The sequence below is a fragment of the Xenia sp. Carnegie-2017 genome, unplaced genomic scaffold, assembly GCF_021976095.1.
Source record: "Xenia sp. Carnegie-2017 unplaced genomic scaffold, XeniaSp_v1 HiC_scaffold_4, whole genome shotgun sequence".
Lineage (NCBI taxonomy): Eukaryota > Metazoa > Cnidaria > Anthozoa > Malacalcyonacea > Xeniidae > Xenia > Xenia sp. Carnegie-2017.
The window spans coordinates 4,853,159-4,873,435 of record NW_025813504.1 but is presented as its reverse complement, the minus strand read 5'-3'; the positions used below and the strand labels follow the sequence as shown (position 1 = coordinate 4,873,435).

Below are 20,277 nucleotides of genomic sequence, written 5' to 3'. Positions count from 1 at the left end.
CCGATATTATAATGGCCATAAGCTAATGTTGTTACACCATCATCTAATATATATCGTTTATCATCAAAACAGCTGAGTGATACTTTATTAATTTCATAACTACTAAGTTGATGGTTTACACTTCTAATAGTTTTCATTGTATGATGCATTTGTTTGTTTTCAAATAGTGTTGTTTTATAGTCTTCATGTTTTATTTTACTCTTAATAATATTTTTCTTAATTCCTTTAGCTTTTTTATCTCCTTTATTATTATCTTTAATATAACTGTACATTTTACTTCGTAACCAACAAATTCAGTAATTAGATTCCAGCAGCTTCATCTTTAATTTTACCAATAACTTTTTATTAGTCTTATCATGATATTGAGAATCTTCTGGGTAATCACTAAAATCAAATTTATCTTTATCAACCCAAAATCTTGATAGACATCTTCAGTTTCAATTTCATATGTTAAACTATCTGTGTCTGTGAAAGAAGTTTAGCTTTATCACCATATTTCTTCTTGATATAATTGTAATGAAAATCATACATCAACGTTTTACTTAAATCTAAGATACACATGCCAACATATGCAGGCCTGTTAAGGGTTAGTGTTTCTTTGATCTTATGCACAGCCACAAGGTTCTCATTGAAGATTTTACTACTTACATAAGTAGGTTTTGAAGCTAATTTTAATAATTTATTTTTATTAGTTACTAGTCTAACATCTACTCTTTTCGTAAGTTTTCCATGGTTTTACCGAATACCGAATTATTCATTAATTTGAAGAAGTCTTTTCAAAAGAATTTTTGCATTAGTTCTTTTTGAGTATTAAAGTCTATATTTTTTCAACCATGGAGATTGATTAAATTCAAGTACTCTATGTACTTTTTTAACTTTAACCCAAGATCTAAATATAGTTGAAGATTTCTATAATGTAAAACGTATTTGTATTTATTTTTTAAAGTAGGAATAAGTTTGCTTACTAAACCTGTTGATATATTGTAATTAGAAGCAATTGTCTTACAATATTTTGACAACATGTCGCTAGTTACCTTAATTTTTTCTGGTGCAACAGGATAATCGTTATGTATATCATGTAGTTCTTTAGGGTATTCTAAATCAACTTCTAAAATTAAACCTTTTTACTATCTGCTTGATATTCAGCAAGGTTTATGTTGTTAATCTGTTTATCAGTTAACCATTTGAAATTACCAGTAGGTAAGTTTTGTGACATAGCCCATCCATACAGATTGTTAGCATCTAAATACATTAAATATTTTGATGGTTTATTATTATCAAGATGATTGATATTTGTTATTAGCTTTACCATATCGATTAGCAATATAACTAACGCCTCCTCTCATACCCTTTTCAATGAATTGAAACATGTCAATATCAGTCATTAGTTCTAATTTAATATCTGTCATTTTAAGCATAGCATCCCAAGACAAACCAGGAGATGTGAAATAGTGACATGGGTCTAAATTATAGTATTCTAAGCATGTTTTCCTAAAGTTTTCAAATACATCAGTTAATAACAAAACGTCAGATTTCAGATACAGGTTGTGATACTCACCCATGTTTTTGAGATTGAATGTATTCCAAACATTTTGAGCATGATTATAAGAATCATCTGATATATTTTCAGCAGTAAGAATACTATAAAAGTCTTTTTTTGAAGGTAACTTCTCATCAAACTTTTTAAAGCTATCCATATAATCATATGGGTATATACCTTTTTTAGTCATTAAATTAAATTTTTCACCTTTAAACTGATTAGAGGTGTATTTAAATGATTCTTTAGGTAAGTTACTAACAAGCTTATCAAGACTAGAGCTCATAAATTGAAAACTATCAATAAATGTAAGATGGTTACCTAACATAAAAGCCATATACTTTTCCATGTTATTAGGTATAGCATTTATATTCATTTGAATATCTTCTCCTTTTTTGTTTTTGTATGTATGCTTATTAACAACAGCTCCGATTTTTTGCATAATAAAATGGCTGTCATACCCACGCAGATTGTGAAATATTACTGGGATCTTTAATTTATCAGAGTCTATTCTAAGTTTTAAATTACAATCTTGATGTGATGAGCCTCTGTATTTACCAGTGATATGACAATGGTCTCGAACTCGAATATCTTTGTTAGTATATTTTTTGTTACAGATATGACATTCATCAGCTTTTTTAAATTCTTCTTCATCATCAGAGGTCATTTTTAATGGTTTATTAAAGTGGGTTTTCATAATATTTTTACAATATTTAACTTCTTTTAACATAGCTTCCATAAATTTGTAAACAGCCTTTTCACCTCTATATAGTTGAATTGGTTTTGTGAATTTATCATCATAACAACAAACAACTTTATACCCATAACCACAGTCAGTATGTTTCTGATAGGCTTCTGTATATGATTTTTTATTATTTTGATTACAACCAGATATCTTTTCTGTAATAGCCTCAAAATCGGTATATATAACAAATGGTAATGGTTGTTGCTTATGATAATTGTTGAATTTAAGTATGTTATTATTTTTATCAGGCATTCTTATTGATTGTATACCATTTATTAATATACAGTTTTCTATATGGTTATTTAATATTTTTTCAGAACTAAAACATTGAAGACAGCGCATACAAAAGTGTTTTCTTTCTTTATGCTTTGTTTGGTTGTACATAAATTTATTAAAATCTTTTATTAATACATAATGTTTGTTTTCATTATCAGTTATCAATAGTAGTTCCATATGGTCTTCAAATTTTTCTTTTGAAATGAATAATGGATATGGTTGTTTATCTTCATAACCGAAAACGTTAATGTTAATTCTGTTTTGCTTTTCGATTTTATTATAATGTTTAACAGTCACTGGAAATTCAATCCCAGAGTAGTCTAATTTGTTAATATATTCCTTATCAGATTTTTTAATTCTCTGTGGGTCTTTATTTTGTGGGTTAATATGTCTAATATGACACCATCTAAAGCATTCATTATCTCTATTTTTGATATTAATCCTTTTTTACTATTTTTAAGTTCTTGTGGTAAATTAATGTATGAAGATCCTTGTAATGGTTTGTATTTAACAACATTAAGATAATGATTATCTACAGAGCGAATAATCCATCCAGAACCTTCTTGTGTAAATTTATCAATCTTATTTAATATATTTTGTTCTGAAATTTGTAGTGATTCATTGATTTCATTAGAATTAGTAATTGTTAAAGCTGGACTGTTGAAATAAGCAATTTTTGTTAAAAACCAGCAGTACCACCATCTTTTATTTCAAATTTTTCAAATGTTACCTTAAGCGTTTCAATAAATTTAATCCTTTCATTGTTGTTAATATTCTTTAATATAATATGTAAGATACTTTCTAGTGTTCTGTAATTGTTTCAATGGATCTTTATTGTTAATAATGCTTATTTCATATGACTTTGTATAACCTTTAAGAGCATTGTTTGTTTCTCTTATTTTAACTCTAGGTGTTGGTATTGGTTTTTTATTTTTATCTGATAGCATCTGTGTATTGTTCTCATACTCTTTAACCATCTCTTTTACACTCTTTCTTGGTTTTGGGACTGGTGTTAATACTTTGATTAATTCGTTTTTTCTAAGTTTATAATAACCTTTAACCTTTTTTTCTTTAGCAATAACTTTTAACTGAGGTACAGTCATTTGTTTGATATTGGATTGTGATAGTACTTTTTGTACTGGTTTGGAAATTGAAGTATTATTAACTTCAACCCTAGGCTTTTGATTTAATATTATATTAATTAAATCATTTCTAGTCATCTTTTGGAGCGCATCTCTATTCATCTTATGCATATTATATAATATAGGTTTGTCTTTAAGTACCTTTCGATTTAAATAATCTCTATTCATATATACTAATACTATATATATTATTTTTTTAAGGGTCTTTAAGGTGCGTTTAAATAATTAAATTCAAATAATACAAATAAATTGTACTATTTAAATTGTATAAAAATAATTTAATAAACATTTGGTTATTTAACATTTTTTAGTTTTATTTTTTTTAAATATTCTCTTAATTTAGCTTTAGTTTTTATTGTGTTGGGTAACATTCCTGGTTCAAGACCGAAATACCATGGTATGAAACCCTTCTCGTGTATCCAGATCACTTTGTTTAATTGTTTTCTAATAATTGGGTCATCAAGAGCTTCTTTTACTGTTCTATCGTAATAATACAATAATTCTCTTTTTTGATTATCAGGTTTAAATCTTAATAATCTTAATTTTTTATTATGTTCAACTAATTTTAGATCATATTCAATTGCTTCAGATATTAAAGTATGTTTAAATGTTTCAAAATCTTTACATTTTTCATAACCCGGTTTATCAGGATCATAATATTTTAATTTTGTTGGTAAAGCATCAATTAATATATATACATCAAATTTAGATAATAAATTATCATCTAAAAAATCAAATAACTACCCAGGCCCGAAATGACATAATGATATTTTATTATTACTCATTTCAATGTTATTAATATCATCTATATAATTTATATATATTTCTTTAAGTATATTTAAACACTAATTTTAATTATAGAAATAAATCTATATTTAAAACTTTTATAAAAACTATATTATTTTTTAATTTTTTGAATTTCTGAAATGTTTTCTAGTTCTAAGATGTAAAGTTTTATATGCTAAACTATATGTTTTATTACATGAATCACAATGCCATGGTTTTGACAACATATATGAAGTTCTATGTTGTTTAATTTGTTCTTTAGTATAAATTCTTGGCCTTCCTCTTATTAGGTTATCTGAACACATATATACTAATACTATATATTTTATTTTTTAAATAGTTATTTAATGCGTTTAAGATAAATTTTAATAATACCAGAAGCTGTTATATTATGATGACAATATTCATATAAATTAAATGTTATAACATAAATATCTTTATCTGTATTAGTAATTTCGTACTTTAAATAACAATCGTCCCAGCCATGATAGTTATTAAATATAGCATGAGTAATTTCAACAAATCTTGGGATATAATTATAACCACTACTATCTATTAAGCTTGGTTTAAAAATATCACATATAATGGGTTCTGTTTTTATATGTATTGCACACAATATATGTAATATTTTTGTTATATTTTCTATATTATATTTATCTTTTGAAAAAGTTAACCAGTCGTCTGTATGCAACTCATATGATTTATTTCTTATAATATTATATTTATTATTATCTTTATAAGAAAGTTCGTAAGTTAATGATTTAATATACATGTTTTTTTCTTCCATTAATATATTTAATAAATCTAAATTTATTTCATGTCCTTTAAATTTATATACATCTTTATTTTTTTTACTACAACCATTATATATAATTACTATATATATTATTTTTTAAGGTGCGTTTAAATTATCCTTTGTTTTATACAATGTTTTTTCAAAATCCTTCAAAACACCTTCTATATTATAACTAGTTTTTTTACAACGTAGAATAAAATCTCTAATCTTTTTTAATAGATCTTTAAGGTTCATATATAATCAAATATATATAATAGTAAATGTTTTATTTCTTTGACTGTATCCAATTTTTATAATAAGTACAGTCAATATCTTTATCCCACTCAAGGATTTTATATACTTCACCAAATAATCTATTATCAAAAATCCTCTTTGTCTTACTATTTTTCATATCTCTAGTAGGGTGTTTTAATGGTATACCCCTCAAGCAGGCTAAACGTATTATATAATAGTTATACATACTAATATTCTTTTTCTGAATCAACTTATGTTTAATCATAGTACTGACAACCTTTATAAAATCATTTGTCAATTTCTCAACATATTCAAAATTTAAACACAATCTAATTTTATTAAAAAACCATTTTTTCCTTGAATGAACTGATCTTTGACACTTCCAAATTTCTGGTATCCATTCATTAACTATTTTATATGAGTGAACAGAACCGCAGTTTTTACAAACAATCGTTTTATTGTTATCTGAAATAATTTCTTGATTTTAGCAACATAAGTATGTCTTAACAGATCTATTAATATAACTATCACATATCTTTTTATCACAAAAGCAACAATTTACGTAACCAAAAAACTCTTCTAACTCTTTATGAATCAATTCATTACAATACATATAATATAAAATAATATTATTTTTTATTTTAAGTAATTTTATATAATAAATATCCGGATATAATACCAAACCCAACCATTGTAATAGATTGATAATTTTTCATATTATTAGATGGTTTGTAAAAGTCATTTAATTGTGGTTCTCTATGAAATGTTAACCCATTAAAATGTATTGTTTTTACTTTTCTAAGCATATCTAAAGCTTTGTTTGTAAGTTCTATATCATCATCAGCATATTGAAGTTCTTCTCTAAGCTGTTGAATTTTATCATGCTGCTTGATTTCATTTTCATAGAATGCCTCTTTAGCTCTTTGCAGGTTTATTAAAGAATCGTGGTATCTTTTCATTTCATCAGCATAACCGTTTTTATCAAGTTTATGAAATAGCCAGCCTGCTAGAGAAAAACCTAAACCATTGACAACAGCTCCAAAAGCTGTTCCAATTCCAGTAGTAATAACGCTTGCCATATATATTTATACAGATTTAACTGGATTTTCAGGAATCCATTTTTTGTCTTGAGCATATTTAACTAACATTGTTGATGTTGTAATAGCAATAGCTAGTTTTGCAAAATCTTTGATACTGTTTGTGTCTGTTAATTTTTGACCTAGTAGTTTTTTAGACACCATAGAAAGACCTACAGCAGTTGTTGTCACAAGAAATGCATCAAAAGCTTCATTCACAAATTGTTTCTTAGTAGTATTACTCATATATAATAGGAAATATTTCATTCAAATGAGTCTAAATTATATTTTTTATTTTTTTGTATCAAAACATGTTTTTCACTAGTTGTTTCTTCTCTAGCTTTATCGTTTGTTAATTTTTCTTGCCTTTTATCATTTTTCCTTGTATAATAGAGACTAGCAATAGCAGTTAATACTCCAATAGTTCCAAATAAGAATCCGTAATTAATATTCCAGCTATTATCTTAAATTTTCTTTTTATTTTCTAATTCAATCCTATCTCGCATCTTTTTTCTTTAGAAGCTTTTGATATAGCAGCCAAGCGTTTACCAGCTTCAACTCTAAGAGGTCTTTCTCTTTCTTAACTGTAGTTATCTTTAGGTTTTCTTCAGACATGTTATATAATACTGTAGATTTTGTTCACAGATAATCTTATAGATAACTCACAGATAACTTATAGATAACTCACAGATCTTTATATTTTTTGTTATATTTACTCACCATACCATCTATAGTAGTACAATTGTCTATTATAATATCATCGATAACTTTTATGTCTGATAGAAATATCACTTCATCATAAGGCAATCCTCTTAAAAAAGATCTTATGGATATAAGTATTTTTTCATATGATGTATATGCAAATTTACACATTTCTAAGTTATTATTAATCTTACTCTTAACCATATAACCTTGAACTAAAGCACCTAAGCCACTCAGGGTGCCTATAACTATCGGGTTTACGGTTATACCAGCAGCAATAGCACCAGTCGAGACTAGAAAAATACTTCCCATGTTTAATGATAGTCTAATTTTTTTTAATTTATTATACTTCCATTTATAACAGGTATACATCTTGTGATAGTACAAATACAACTTTTCAGCTTTTCAAATTCCTCTTGACTCAACTTACTCGAAATATGATTAAAATCTAGAACTTTTTCATATTATATTATAAAACATATTTAACTAATATGAATGATGATAGCGTTGATATACCGAGTAAAGCAATCATATCTGTTTGATGGGAATTATTTACTATCATTTTTGTATGTTTATGTACTACTGGTTTTTTATGCACTTCATCTAGAGTATCTAGGTGTTGTGAGGGTGTATTATCTTGATGTACTTTTTTTAGTTCTTCCTTTTTAACTCCATAATAATTTATTTTAGAATTAATACCGAATTTCATAGTTTTATTCGCTAATGTTAAAATATTATTATACCCATCAATCTTTTTTTTCAATATGATCATACGGCTGGGTATTAAAATCATACCAGGGCTGATTGCCATATTTAAAATAACATTCGTGTCTTTTATACTCTTTCTCATCTTAGATATCAATACAGTCGTATTATTCTGTACTATACTATCCTCTACTAATTTCCTAAAAACGTTTTGAGTCTGCATGCTCTTAGCTCCATGATTAACTATTGACCATCTTGTATTTGCTTGAGCTCCAATAATTGTATAAACAAAACTTTCAATACTTTCTTGCAAAAGAATTTTTCCGATTTTTATAACACCTTCCGAATGATATGCAATGAAGCTCCTATAATCAGTAGTTGAATATTGAAAATTAACATAATACCCATCACCATTTTTATCGAATTTTAAAATACCTTTATAAGGTATATGCTTTTTCAATTCCGTAAAGTCATATTTGTCTAATAACGATGGATGCTTCATAAATTTTCGGATCTGATAATACAAATGATATTTAACAAGGCTTTGTATAATTCTACTTTTATCAAAATTTAAATGATTAAGCCCGATTCCACATAAAAAACTAGCCACATAAGCCCCACAAATCATAGCGCAATACGCTTCTTTTTTATAATTTAAATGACTTTTAATATTGTATCTTATACCAGTCGTCTGTTCTTTTTTACTTTTAATTTCACTTGTCCATGTAGCTGTTATAGGTGGTAAACTACTCATAAAATAATCATTCTCTGTGACATACAATCTGAAGTTACAGATATCGACATTTATAGGTCTTTGAAATGTAGGTTTTACGATAAACTTTGAGGACCATCGATGTAACATATGATCGAAATAGGCCTCAGAATGACCTTCATCTCCATTAATAGCAGGAATTAGATTTGAAAACAAAGGCGTTTTATTTGTTTCTAAATATATTTTTGGCCATGATGTATATGATACATGTTTTAAATCATCATCACCTAATTTTATAGCATTTTCTTCTTCTTCTATTTGCTTGTTTGACATATAATATAAGCTATATTATATATGATAAAGTTCACTATTTTTATAAACGGAGATAGTAAAAAAATTGACTTACAAGAAAGTATAGTAACATCTAACTATTCATATTTATATATCAAAAAAGCTTATGTGTATTGGGAATATAAAAATGTGAAATTAAATAATACTTTAGCTTTTACAATAGGTGTAACAAAATATAATATAGATACTGGTTACTGGACTTTTAAAATGCTTAAAACGTTTTTTGAGTCTGTTAATGTAAAGCTTGAGATGGTAGAAAACAACGGAACTTGTAAAATAACTAATAATAATGACGAGGTATTAGTATTGTTTGATACTCTTATTAAAATGTTAGGTTTTAATGATACCATAAAAACTATTAAAAAAGGTATCGTACAAAATGATGTTTCTAAAGTGGATATGAACAGAGGATTAAAGTGTGGGCAAATTTCTTCTAATATTGTAAATTCAAGTTATAATTATAATCGTGAAGGAAAAAAAAGTAATATAGCTTTAACTTTACCAGTAATAACAATTCAGTCGTTATTTGGTACTGTATACGAATACAACGATATTGAATCTAAAGTTAGAATTATAGCAGGAGCCTTTAACGAGCTAATATTTAATATATTAGATCAGAACTGAATTGATAAAAACTGAAGAGAGTATGCCTATGGTTGATTTAAATAATCAATATACAGAAAATTTCAATCAAATAACTAATGAAGAACTTAGAGAACATGAAGGTGTAATGACTCCATCTGGAACTATTGATAAAAGAACACACCCACAATTTATAGAAGCACAAATAAATCACTTTTCTGAAGAGCTAAACAAAACCATAGCTAGAATAGATGAAATAGAAAATGAAAATGAAAATAGTATTGACAATATTGATGAATTAACTAATTTACACGAAAGAGCTGCGGAATTAGAAATTATAATTAGAGAAGAAGATCAATTAGAAAAAGAGGATGTACGAGAGAAACAAGAAGAAGACATTACTAGATTACAGCGGTTTAAAGAATGGGTTAAAGAAAATATACCAGTATTATCAGTTTTATTTATATCTGTGGCTGGTATAATTACAACCATTATCATTGGTGCAAGAAAAGCAATCCTACAAGGTGCTCAAGCTACTAATAAATTTTCTAAGGCTTTAGCAAATCTAGGTAAAAAATTATGGCCAGTATTAGGACCATTATTGAATATTATCGCTCAGGCTATATCTTGGGGAGCTAAAGGTCTAGCATGGGTAGCTTCTAATCTTTGGGTTTTAGCTATTGCTGCTGCTTTGTTAATATATGATCAGTATAAACAAAGAAGAAAATAAAATATGTTTTAATATATATGAATAGATTATTACAAGAAGAGCTTTTACCTGGTTATAAAAAGACTGCTATGACAAAAATTAAAGGTAACCGTACTTTTTATAGTATAACCTTTAATCCTAATAGTCTTAAACCGAATGAACAAGTTTATATTAATATTCCGAAATTGAAAGCAAATAGTTGCTTAGTGCCTGGTTCACTTAATCTATCGTTTGATCTTAAAATCAGTAATACAAAAAGTCACTTTATAAATAATCTCAGTCAGATTTTACAACATAGACTACAAATTAAAGTGGCTGGGGAAACCCTTTACGATTGTAGTGAACATAATGTTATAAGTGTATACAAAGACTTGTGGTTACCTAAAAGTGATAGACAAGGTCTTATTGAATATGGCATATGTAATCAAAATCTAAGAAAACTTATTTCTAAGGATGATAGTGCTGCAACAAGTGGAGATTCACAAAAAGTAGAAGACAAATTAATGTATGATATTTATGGTACAAGGCAGAAAATTAATATTGATAATATTATTAAAGACCACGGTTTGTATTGCCCTTTCAATATGAATAATAACTTTCAATACATAATAACATTACCAGCAAGTGATCAAGTCCTTATCCCTCAAAGTGGTCAATCTATTGGTGATTATGAATTAGAAAATATTCAGCTAGAATATGAAACTATTGAAAATCAAGAAATTGCAGATGAGGTGACAAATTTATATTCTCAAGGAAGGAGTCTATTTTATCAGCATATAACCCCCTTAAAAAAGGAAAAATGGGATAAGTCAAGTACATTTCAGAATGTTAACGTCAATGTGCCTAGAAAAAGCATGAAAGGTATTATACTACTATTCAAAGAAAATTCAGTTAGTGATAGTGAAAATTTTGTATACCCACTCGTCGATGAAGTTAAAATAACTGTCGAAGGAGTGCCTAATGTGATTTTCGCCCAAGGTATGAATAAAAAACAATTTTATGAAGAAGCAAGAAAATTTTTTGATAGAACTATTCCGATAGATTGCTTCATGACAATTGAAAAATTTTATAAGGATAAATTTGCATTAGTTATCGATCTACGCACCTTTCAAGAAAAAAATATTGCTGGTAACGGAAAAAAAATCTTTAATACTCAAAACGGCATTCTGCTCGAAATAAAAAAGAGAGCATATACAAAAGATTTAAACTGTTACATCTATGTTGTTAGTGATGCTCTTGTTCAATTTGTTAATAATGATTTACAAAGTATTCAATACTAAAATAACCAGTAATATATAAATGAATACACCTTTTAATATGATTATTTTAGGTATGACTAATTGTGGAAAATCTTTTTACCTTCTCAAAATGTTAGAAGAAAACTTTAATAGACATTTTGATTATATTATTTTATTATGCCCAACGCTATCATATAATAAAACCTATCAAGAATGGAAATATATAAATGATTCTGATTTAATTAAAGTAGAATGTGACCAAGATCAGGTAGATATTGTTTTAAAATATGTTAGTGATGTATATAAAGGCTCCAATAGTCTTATTATACTTGATGATTCTGCGAGTTGCTTAGATGTTAAAAATAGGACATCGCAATTAATAAAATTAGGATTTTGTGCTCGTCATTATGGGCTTTCTACTATTATGATTACACAACAATTGACTAGTATTTCTAAACCTTATCGCGAAAATATGAGTTATTTAGTTACATTTTATAATACAAAGCGCAATGATATGAAAACCATATTTGATGATTATCTTTATGGTGTTGAGAAAGATGATATAGAAGAAATAACTAAAAAATTGAAAAATAATAAGTATGCATATTTAGAAATTCAATGTATATACCCATACAAATGGAAAATAGTTATTCCGCAATAAAACATGTGTTAATATATATATGCCAAAGCGTAAAGAGCCTGAAACAATTAACTATCTAATTAATGAGATTGATTCCGCAAATGATATTATCAAAGATGCTGTATGTGATGATAATATACAAGATAAGCCGCAAGAGGGTTTTAATAAAAGAGATCAACTACTTAAACTAGCTGAAGATGGTGATTTAGACAAGTCAGTTGCTTACATTAAAAAAGCTAGCCAAAAAATTATTGATAAATTATACACTGAATACGAGAAAAAACGATTACAAAAAGCTAATGAGTTTTTAACTGATTTAGTTATATCAAAATTTTCAGATATATTAAAAGGGTTTGATGCTATTGAAGATCCTAAAGAATTAACAAAACAGCTTAAATCAGACGACCTTTTAAAACGAGATGTTTACAGTTTAGTAGAAAAAGTATCACCATTAATGCCTTTTTTTGGGTTTTTATCTGGGGGTATAACAACCGTTAAACATGTTTACGAACATAAAAATAATAAACCGGATATAAAATCTGAGGAATAATATAAATGAGCTTATTTTATGGGCATGATAAAACAGATATTAATGTAAATATACAAGGATCTGTAGATAAAACACATCTATCAGATAACCACTACACTAAAGCTCAAGTTAATAATAAATTTAATGACTACTATATTAAAACACAAGCTGATGCTAAGTATGCTTTGACTTCTAATTTACTAAAATATTATACTAAAACACAAGCTGATAATAAATATGTTTTTGTTTCAAGATTAGCCAACTATTATACAAAGAATGAAACAAATGGTAAGTATGCTTTAAGTTCTAATTTAAATAAATATTATACAAAGACTGAAACAGATGGTAAGTATGCTTTAAATTCTAATTTAACTAACTATTATACTAAAACACAAGCTGATGGTAAGTATGCTTTGACTTCTAATTTAAATAACTATTATACTAAAACACAAGCTGATGGTAAGTATGCTTTGACTTCTAATTTAACTAACTATTATACTAAAACACAAGCTGATGGTAAGTATGCTTTGACTTCTAATTTAAATAACTATTATACTAAAACACAAGCTGATGGTAAGTATGCTTTGACTTCTAATTTAACTAACTATTATACAAAGAATGAGATTGATAGTAGAGTAAATGGTAAAGTAGTATACCATAGCAATCAATTAAATTATAAAAATTTTAATAGCCGACAAGATACTATCAGAATTTATTTTAATAATATTAAATTTATTGAATTTACACTTTTATTAATAAATCCGTCTGATAACTCTAAAACAATTGAAATTAGATATGATGGCAGATAAGATTAAAAAATTTATCATTAAACTAACAAATGATAATGAAAAAAGATAGTTAATGCATTACTAGATTTATATTACGTATACTGTGTTGATGATGATTTAAACTATATTTATATTATTATTGAACCAAAAAATCTTCAGCTTCACTAGGTTATAACGAATGGAAAAGAAAATGGCTGACAGCATTTAATGGATTAACCACAATACAAGTTTATTCACAACATCAATCTACATTATCTATGACATTTAATGGTTTTCACAAAATTTTAGGGCTACTATAGAAGATAATATTCTATCAACTAAAAATTTGTAAATGATGAAATCGAAAATTAAAAAATTTATTAAAGATAACTACCAAGCTAAAACTTAAGAATAATTATAATCCTTAGGTTTGACTACATATCACATAACTGTTTGTAATAAGTAATTAATACAAAAGCGATATACAAAAAATTCAAAATCCTGAAACAATTAGTAAAAACACTTTTAACAAAAATTATATAAAACATTGTTAAACATGTACATGTGACACACGCTTGACAGACAAATTAAAAAACATATAGATTCCATATTTTGTAAAAGCATCTATGACATTGTTGCGCTCAAAATTTCAGGCTTAGTTACCTGAAATTTCTCGCCCGATACAACAATTTAAAAGATGCTTTATTAACATGATTATTAAAGAATATTTCTACCACGCTGAGTTTTAAGACCATTGTTAAAGGCCACTAGTTTACCAAATATACCACGTAGACTATAAAGCGCGCTGCTACTGATATTTATAAAACATTGTATTATTATACACATTGCGCTGGTGACATGTGCTAGCTACATTAAACAACCATTGTTAAAACATGCACTAAGAACGCGCTTGACAGGCCCTCCTGGCAGGGCCGCTTAAACTCTATATTTTACCCACTGTCGCGATTTAGCCAGCTAAATCAACAGCCTCCTAGCAGGGCCATAAACTGATGCTTTGTTAACGCTTGATTTCAAAACATATAGATTCCATATTTTGTAAAACATTGTATTATACATGCGCTGATGAAATGTGCTATCTACGTTAAACAACCATTGTTAAAACATGCACTAAGACACGCGCGCCGCTAAAAACCAGCTATATTGTTTCCATGGTTTTGTAAAGAGCATTTTTAAGCCTCTGTTATTCTCAGATTCTTCGAATTCATCGACCCAGGGGCGACTCAATTTCACTTCGTGAAAATTTCCCCACCAAATCGCCTAGGATTCTCAGGCCATCCCCTGCTCAATTTTAAGCTACGCTAGAATTTTCGCTTCCTGGGCCTCCGAGACCGTGCTTTATTAACCTTGATTTTAAAGATAGTTTTAAAGGCATATATTAAAACTCATTATTCTCAGATATTCTTCAGATATTCATCGAATATAAGGGCAAACCGAAATTCTAGCTAAAGCTAGAATTTTTTACCCATAGCTTGCACGATTCTCGGGGGCTCCATCCCCTGCTCGAGCATGGAGTAAATATTACTTCATGTATTCACATCATGCTCTGTGCTCGAGCCCCTCCAGTGATGCTTGTTAACACTTGATTCTAAAGATAGTTTTCAAAACATATAGATTCCATATTTTAAACAATAGATTGTAAACTCAGTTTTTGCTTGAAAACAATTGTTTGTTAAAGAAAGTTTTTACCCAAGGTTTTAAAAGTGAGTATGGTACATGGGGGATATAGAGAGCACTCTGTGCTCGGTACTATGTACTACCAGTGTCGGAAGAACAGAAGATAAAAGTGAGTAAGTGTAAAATTAGCATACATTGGTAGTACATGCAGATCATAGTGACTAGTACTATGATCAGATATCTTATACTTGGTTTAATACACATTTAATGTATCGTCATTCCTAACCAGTTAGTTCATTTCAGTGAAAATAAATATTTTAGAAAACCAACTGCAAAACGCAGCAAATAGAGTTTCTGCAATCTAAATTTAAAATTTCACCCGGGGAACATGCTCCTGGACGCCTCTAGAAACTCGTGCCCCAACAGTTGCGACATTGTGCCTAAGTTAATATCACAGAAGCTGGATCCGCTCCTGTATATGCATGTCGAAATAAAAATAGAGATTACCTAACATGCACAGAATTTACACAGTTCATTTGGGTACAGAGACTAACCTATATAAAACAGATAACTGTCTAAATTGGTTTTGGTCGGTGAACTGAAAGTCCACAATTTTTTGGCCAATTGATGTTATCTGCAAGACGCGATCTTACAAAGAAGTAGGAAACGCGGTCGATTGACTGCATAAAAGATATTTAATTTACGTTCCAACTTGTCTCTGATCTGGCTAAACATAAAATCTAAGTCTATTTGAAAATAGAAGGTTTACAGTCATTGTAAAAATAAAACCAAATAAAACTACACTTTCACTACTCGCTCATTGGTTTTTATTTGTGTATGCAGACTTTCTAATGGTTTTAGCTATATGCTTCAATTTGTTTATGTGGAACCGTTTTGAGCAGAGCTTCTTAAAAACAGCATCATTTCTTTGTTTTTTTATATTTGTTTGTTTAAAAACCAAAAATACAACATCGGGTGACCAGTACATATATTGTCAGGCAGACGACCAGGGACTGGTGGACAACAGTGGTCGGTAACGTTGGACGTTGGTTGGACTGAAATAAACAAAGAAAAAGAAAAGCAATGGTAGAAACACCAAAATGAATTTTTTTAAAGATATAAACGATTATCAACATAAAAAATTGAAGCTAGTTAAAATCAAAGTACATCTGACTGGCTGCAGTGAAATCAGTGAATCGAACCGGACGTATTATTAATACCTTGAAAACATAATAACAGTGTTGCCAGATCGTGAAAAGTTCATGGATTTAGTAAGCACTCATTTCTCTTCATAAAAATCACTTAGACATTAAAATTTGTTGAACTTTGTGAACTTTCCAAAATTCGTAACTTTGTATTTTTCATCCTTATTGTAATAAAGAGGTATATAAATTTACAAATAAATATGCACTTCAATGACAGAACAATCTTCATAGCTCAACACTTTTTCAAGACAACAACAATTTTTCACGATAATCCGTTATTTTCTGATAATTTCAAAACTTAATCCAGCGTTTTCCGGCAATTTACAAAACTGCAAAGGTATATAAGAGACCTTACAAAATTCACAAGCCTATGGCAAATGACTAACTGCTAGTTGGCAGCTGTACACTGGTTAGAGTTTACAGCTGCCGATGTTTCTACTGGTTATAGCAAATATTTATTTGTTTCTTTTTATACATGAAGTGAGCGTATCAGCCACAAATATATATGACTTTCATGACTTTAATGACAAACAATAGGTAGTCCTTATAGAGGGCTTTTCAGTAACTATTTACAAAATTAAATACATGCTTACATTTGTCTTATAAATGTGAGAAAGATTATCATTAAAAGGATTTTTTAAAGATAAAAGTGACATTTCAAGATGGAACTACAAAGGCCTTTTAAAGCTTTCTTAAGAAAATCATATATTGCAAGATATGATTCTTTGCAATAATGAATATGTTATAAACTCACCATGTAGGTTTGAGCACTCTGGTGACTCTGCAACAATCCATACATTTTGTAACTGTACATCCTGTTATATGTTTGTAAATGATGATCGTCCAGGTTAATAAAGTCCAGAGGACTGTTTTTGATGTTGTTGACTGACGTTTCGACAACCTTAGCGGTAGTCATCTTCAGAGTCAAATGAGGAGTAAACGTCAGGTTAGCCGTATTTGTTGTCTGGTTCTTACGTCATTGTATTGTGTGTACAGGAAATGTGTATTGTCATTGTGGATTAGTGTGAAGTGAAATATTTTATTTTTAGTTGTGATGTGTGGATTTAGGTTGTGACGTTTTTTAGTTGTAGTGTGTTGGTGTCAATTGTATTGTCATTGTGAATTAGTTTGAAGTGTAATGTTTTAGTTGATCGTTTGTTTGTATTGAATAAGTCGTTTGTAAGGTGCCGGTAATACTGTGATCTGTTCAGGGGTGTGTTCCAAGTTGGTATACCAACTTTCTAATATAAACCGTTGTCTATAGTCAGTACTGTAAGTGATGCATTTACCGAGTCCCAGTCAATGTTGTGCTTGACCTGGACGATCATCATTTACAAACATATAACGATACTCCCAGGTTCAAACCATTTACTTTATTACTGTACATCCTGTGTCACTTTGCCCTATAGTGATAGCCAGGAGGGCACATTGTTAAACATAATCTATAATACTTAACTGCGTAATTTAAGCAATCTAAGCGTAATTTAAGCAATCTCAGTTGTGTAGAGTATAATATATGTTGGCTGTTGCAATGAATTTTCAAAGGACCTTGTCGGCTGTTGTAATGAATTTTGGATATGATATGACTGTGAGTAACAGTCTAACAGATATAACCGATGAAACAGTCAAAAACGTCAATCAGCACCCTAAACGTTTAATTTGGACACCATTCATTTGGACCAGAGACCAAAGTGAGAATATGAGACAATGTAATGTTTGCGAACTATAGTTAATACTATTTCAGTTTCATATATTCTCTAAACGTGACAAAGTAAGTCAAAATCTTCAGGATAATATAGAGTCGTTATAAGATTGTGACTGTTTGGTCTTTTATACTGCTATAGCTACGCAACGAATATTTTGGGAAAAGCAAAAATATTGGATTAAAGGTATAAAAGTATAATCTAGTCACTGACAATATAGTTATACAGTTGTAGAACAAGTAGTACATTATTTAGCTATATATTAAGTAATAACGTATACTTGTTTATTTAACCAATCAAGGATTTAATGCGTCTTTAATCCTCAAGTCTTTGTCCAACCATAGATTTGGACTGAAGTAAGCTTCGGGTTTGGTTTGGATAATCCTTCCGTTAAACTGATGAAAATGTTTTGATTATTGCATTCCATTGTAGTAATTTGTTCACGTGGATATTGAAGCTGAGATAAAAGCATTTTCTCTTGTCGAATTCGCATCCACAAATGATCTGTTATAACGCTCTTTTATAAAAGTAGAAGTACAGTCGATACAGCACAAGTTCCTGTAGCCCACAGCATCCATTTTACCAATATTTCCCAATGGAAGAAGAAGAAATAGCGACGCCACGAATTGTTAAAGAACGTCATAGCACCGGAAGTAATACCCTCTGCAACCGGATATGTCAACTCAACTCCCAACTCAAAGAACAATGGTATTGTTCCGTTGACAAAAATCCACTGAGGCTAAATAAAATAAGCTAAACCTTTATTAAATCTAACAATTCCAGTAAAAACGTAATAAATCAACAGGACAGAGTAGAAAGAACACGCCATAAAGATGATAAGCAATAACTTCAAATGTCCAGAAAAACGATCAGCAAATCTGAAAAAAACAACAAAAGGGAAATAAGGTGAAACGCGTTTAAAGCCCAAATTCATGCTTTGCAATGGTTTTATTTTAAAGACAACAGACTTTCATTTCCCTAACGTAACGTATTAAGCAATAACATTTATTTACCAGTGCCATTTATTCTTGATGTAGAGAAACACCGCATTATAATCAAATTATAGCTTTCAAGCTAAAAATTGGTAGCAGATGATAGCGTGCTCACTTTTCGGATCAAAAACTTCCACTCCCACTACCTATTTCGCCTTGAAGTTTGTGGAAGAAAACTCCAAAAATTTGTGTACAAGTTTTGTTCGTCCTGAAGAGGGATGGCATTGTCAAATGCCGACCTAAATTATTCATTATAAATAATTTAGTGGGCAAAATGCAAAAACTAAATTACCCTCCACCGATTTCACTTAAGGCATACATAATTATTTGTGTGGGTTACGTTTATTTTGGTTACCCTGTGAAACTCCATAAATAATATGACAACATCGTCAGTTGACCAGATAGTAAGATATACTTACGTAGAAAATAGGACACCCGAGATAGCACCACTAGTGACAGCAATAAACCCAAGCAGTCCAGCAAAATTTTCATTCACCTGTACACCGTACTCCGAGAGATTCTGATACAAAATGGCACAGCCTCCAAATACACCTGTACTGGCTGCGTATATTGTGGAAGAAGAAGAAATTAAAGTTCTTACTCAGTTTTCGTGCACCGTCTTTAAAATCAACACGATCTGTGGACGCTGAAAACTCGGAGGCTTTGGTGGCTTGGATGGATAATATGCTAATATGACAAAGAATAAAATTGTCTGTACTGAAGCCTCGAAGTATAGTAAAGTATTAATTTGCTTTTCGTATTTTTTCTCTTCAGTTGTGTTTAGTCTGTAATTATCACCAATTTTTACAGCATTCGAATCTTTCACATCGTCGACAAAGGCAGGTCCAATAAGAAAAGACAGGGAGAATCCTATATATGCAGCGACAGTTGATATTGCAGTGGCAGTGGTTCGTTGGTGCTGGGGAAACCATGTTGACGATAAGAGCGGTTGGTGCTGCCATATACCGGACCACCCAAACAGCTGATTATCTGGCCGCAATAAATTAAAGGTGTCAAAATTTTCATTTGCCCGCAGGTAAAACACGTAAAACCGTTCCAACCACTTGCATGGCAGCAGCTAACAGCACTGTGAAACGCAAACCTAAAGACATACAGAATATATGTCTTTTAATACGGCAAATCATGCATAGATGAATATTGCATCCCACCTTCTATCGTCGCTCTGGCTACGTGCCTGATTCGATCATTAAAAAA

At 29.3% G+C, this 20,277-nt stretch overlaps 1 protein-coding gene across 1 annotated transcript; it reads right to left on the bottom strand.

Moving 5' to 3' along the window:
• Positions 1-18,590: 18,590 nt before the first annotated feature.
• LOC124455895 (solute carrier family 49 member 4 homolog) lies at positions 18,591-20,132 on the bottom strand. The gene is made up of 3 exons (XM_047006506.1): positions 20,124-20,132; positions 19,679-20,017; positions 18,591-18,809 (listed from the first exon to the last, which is right to left on the bottom strand). The coding sequence occupies exons 1-3, from the start codon at positions 20,130-20,132 to the stop codon at positions 18,591-18,593; spliced, it is 567 nt and encodes a 188-aa protein (XP_046862462.1).
• Positions 20,133-20,277: the final 145 nt, after the last annotated feature.

Excerpts from the sequence above, each read along its gene's own strand:
- LOC124455895 (XM_047006506.1), bottom strand. Across the intron at positions 18,810-19,678 it reads TCGTGTTGATTTTAAAGACG|CCTCAGTGGATTTTTGTCAA; the intron begins GTGCACGAAAAC and ends TATTTTATTTAG.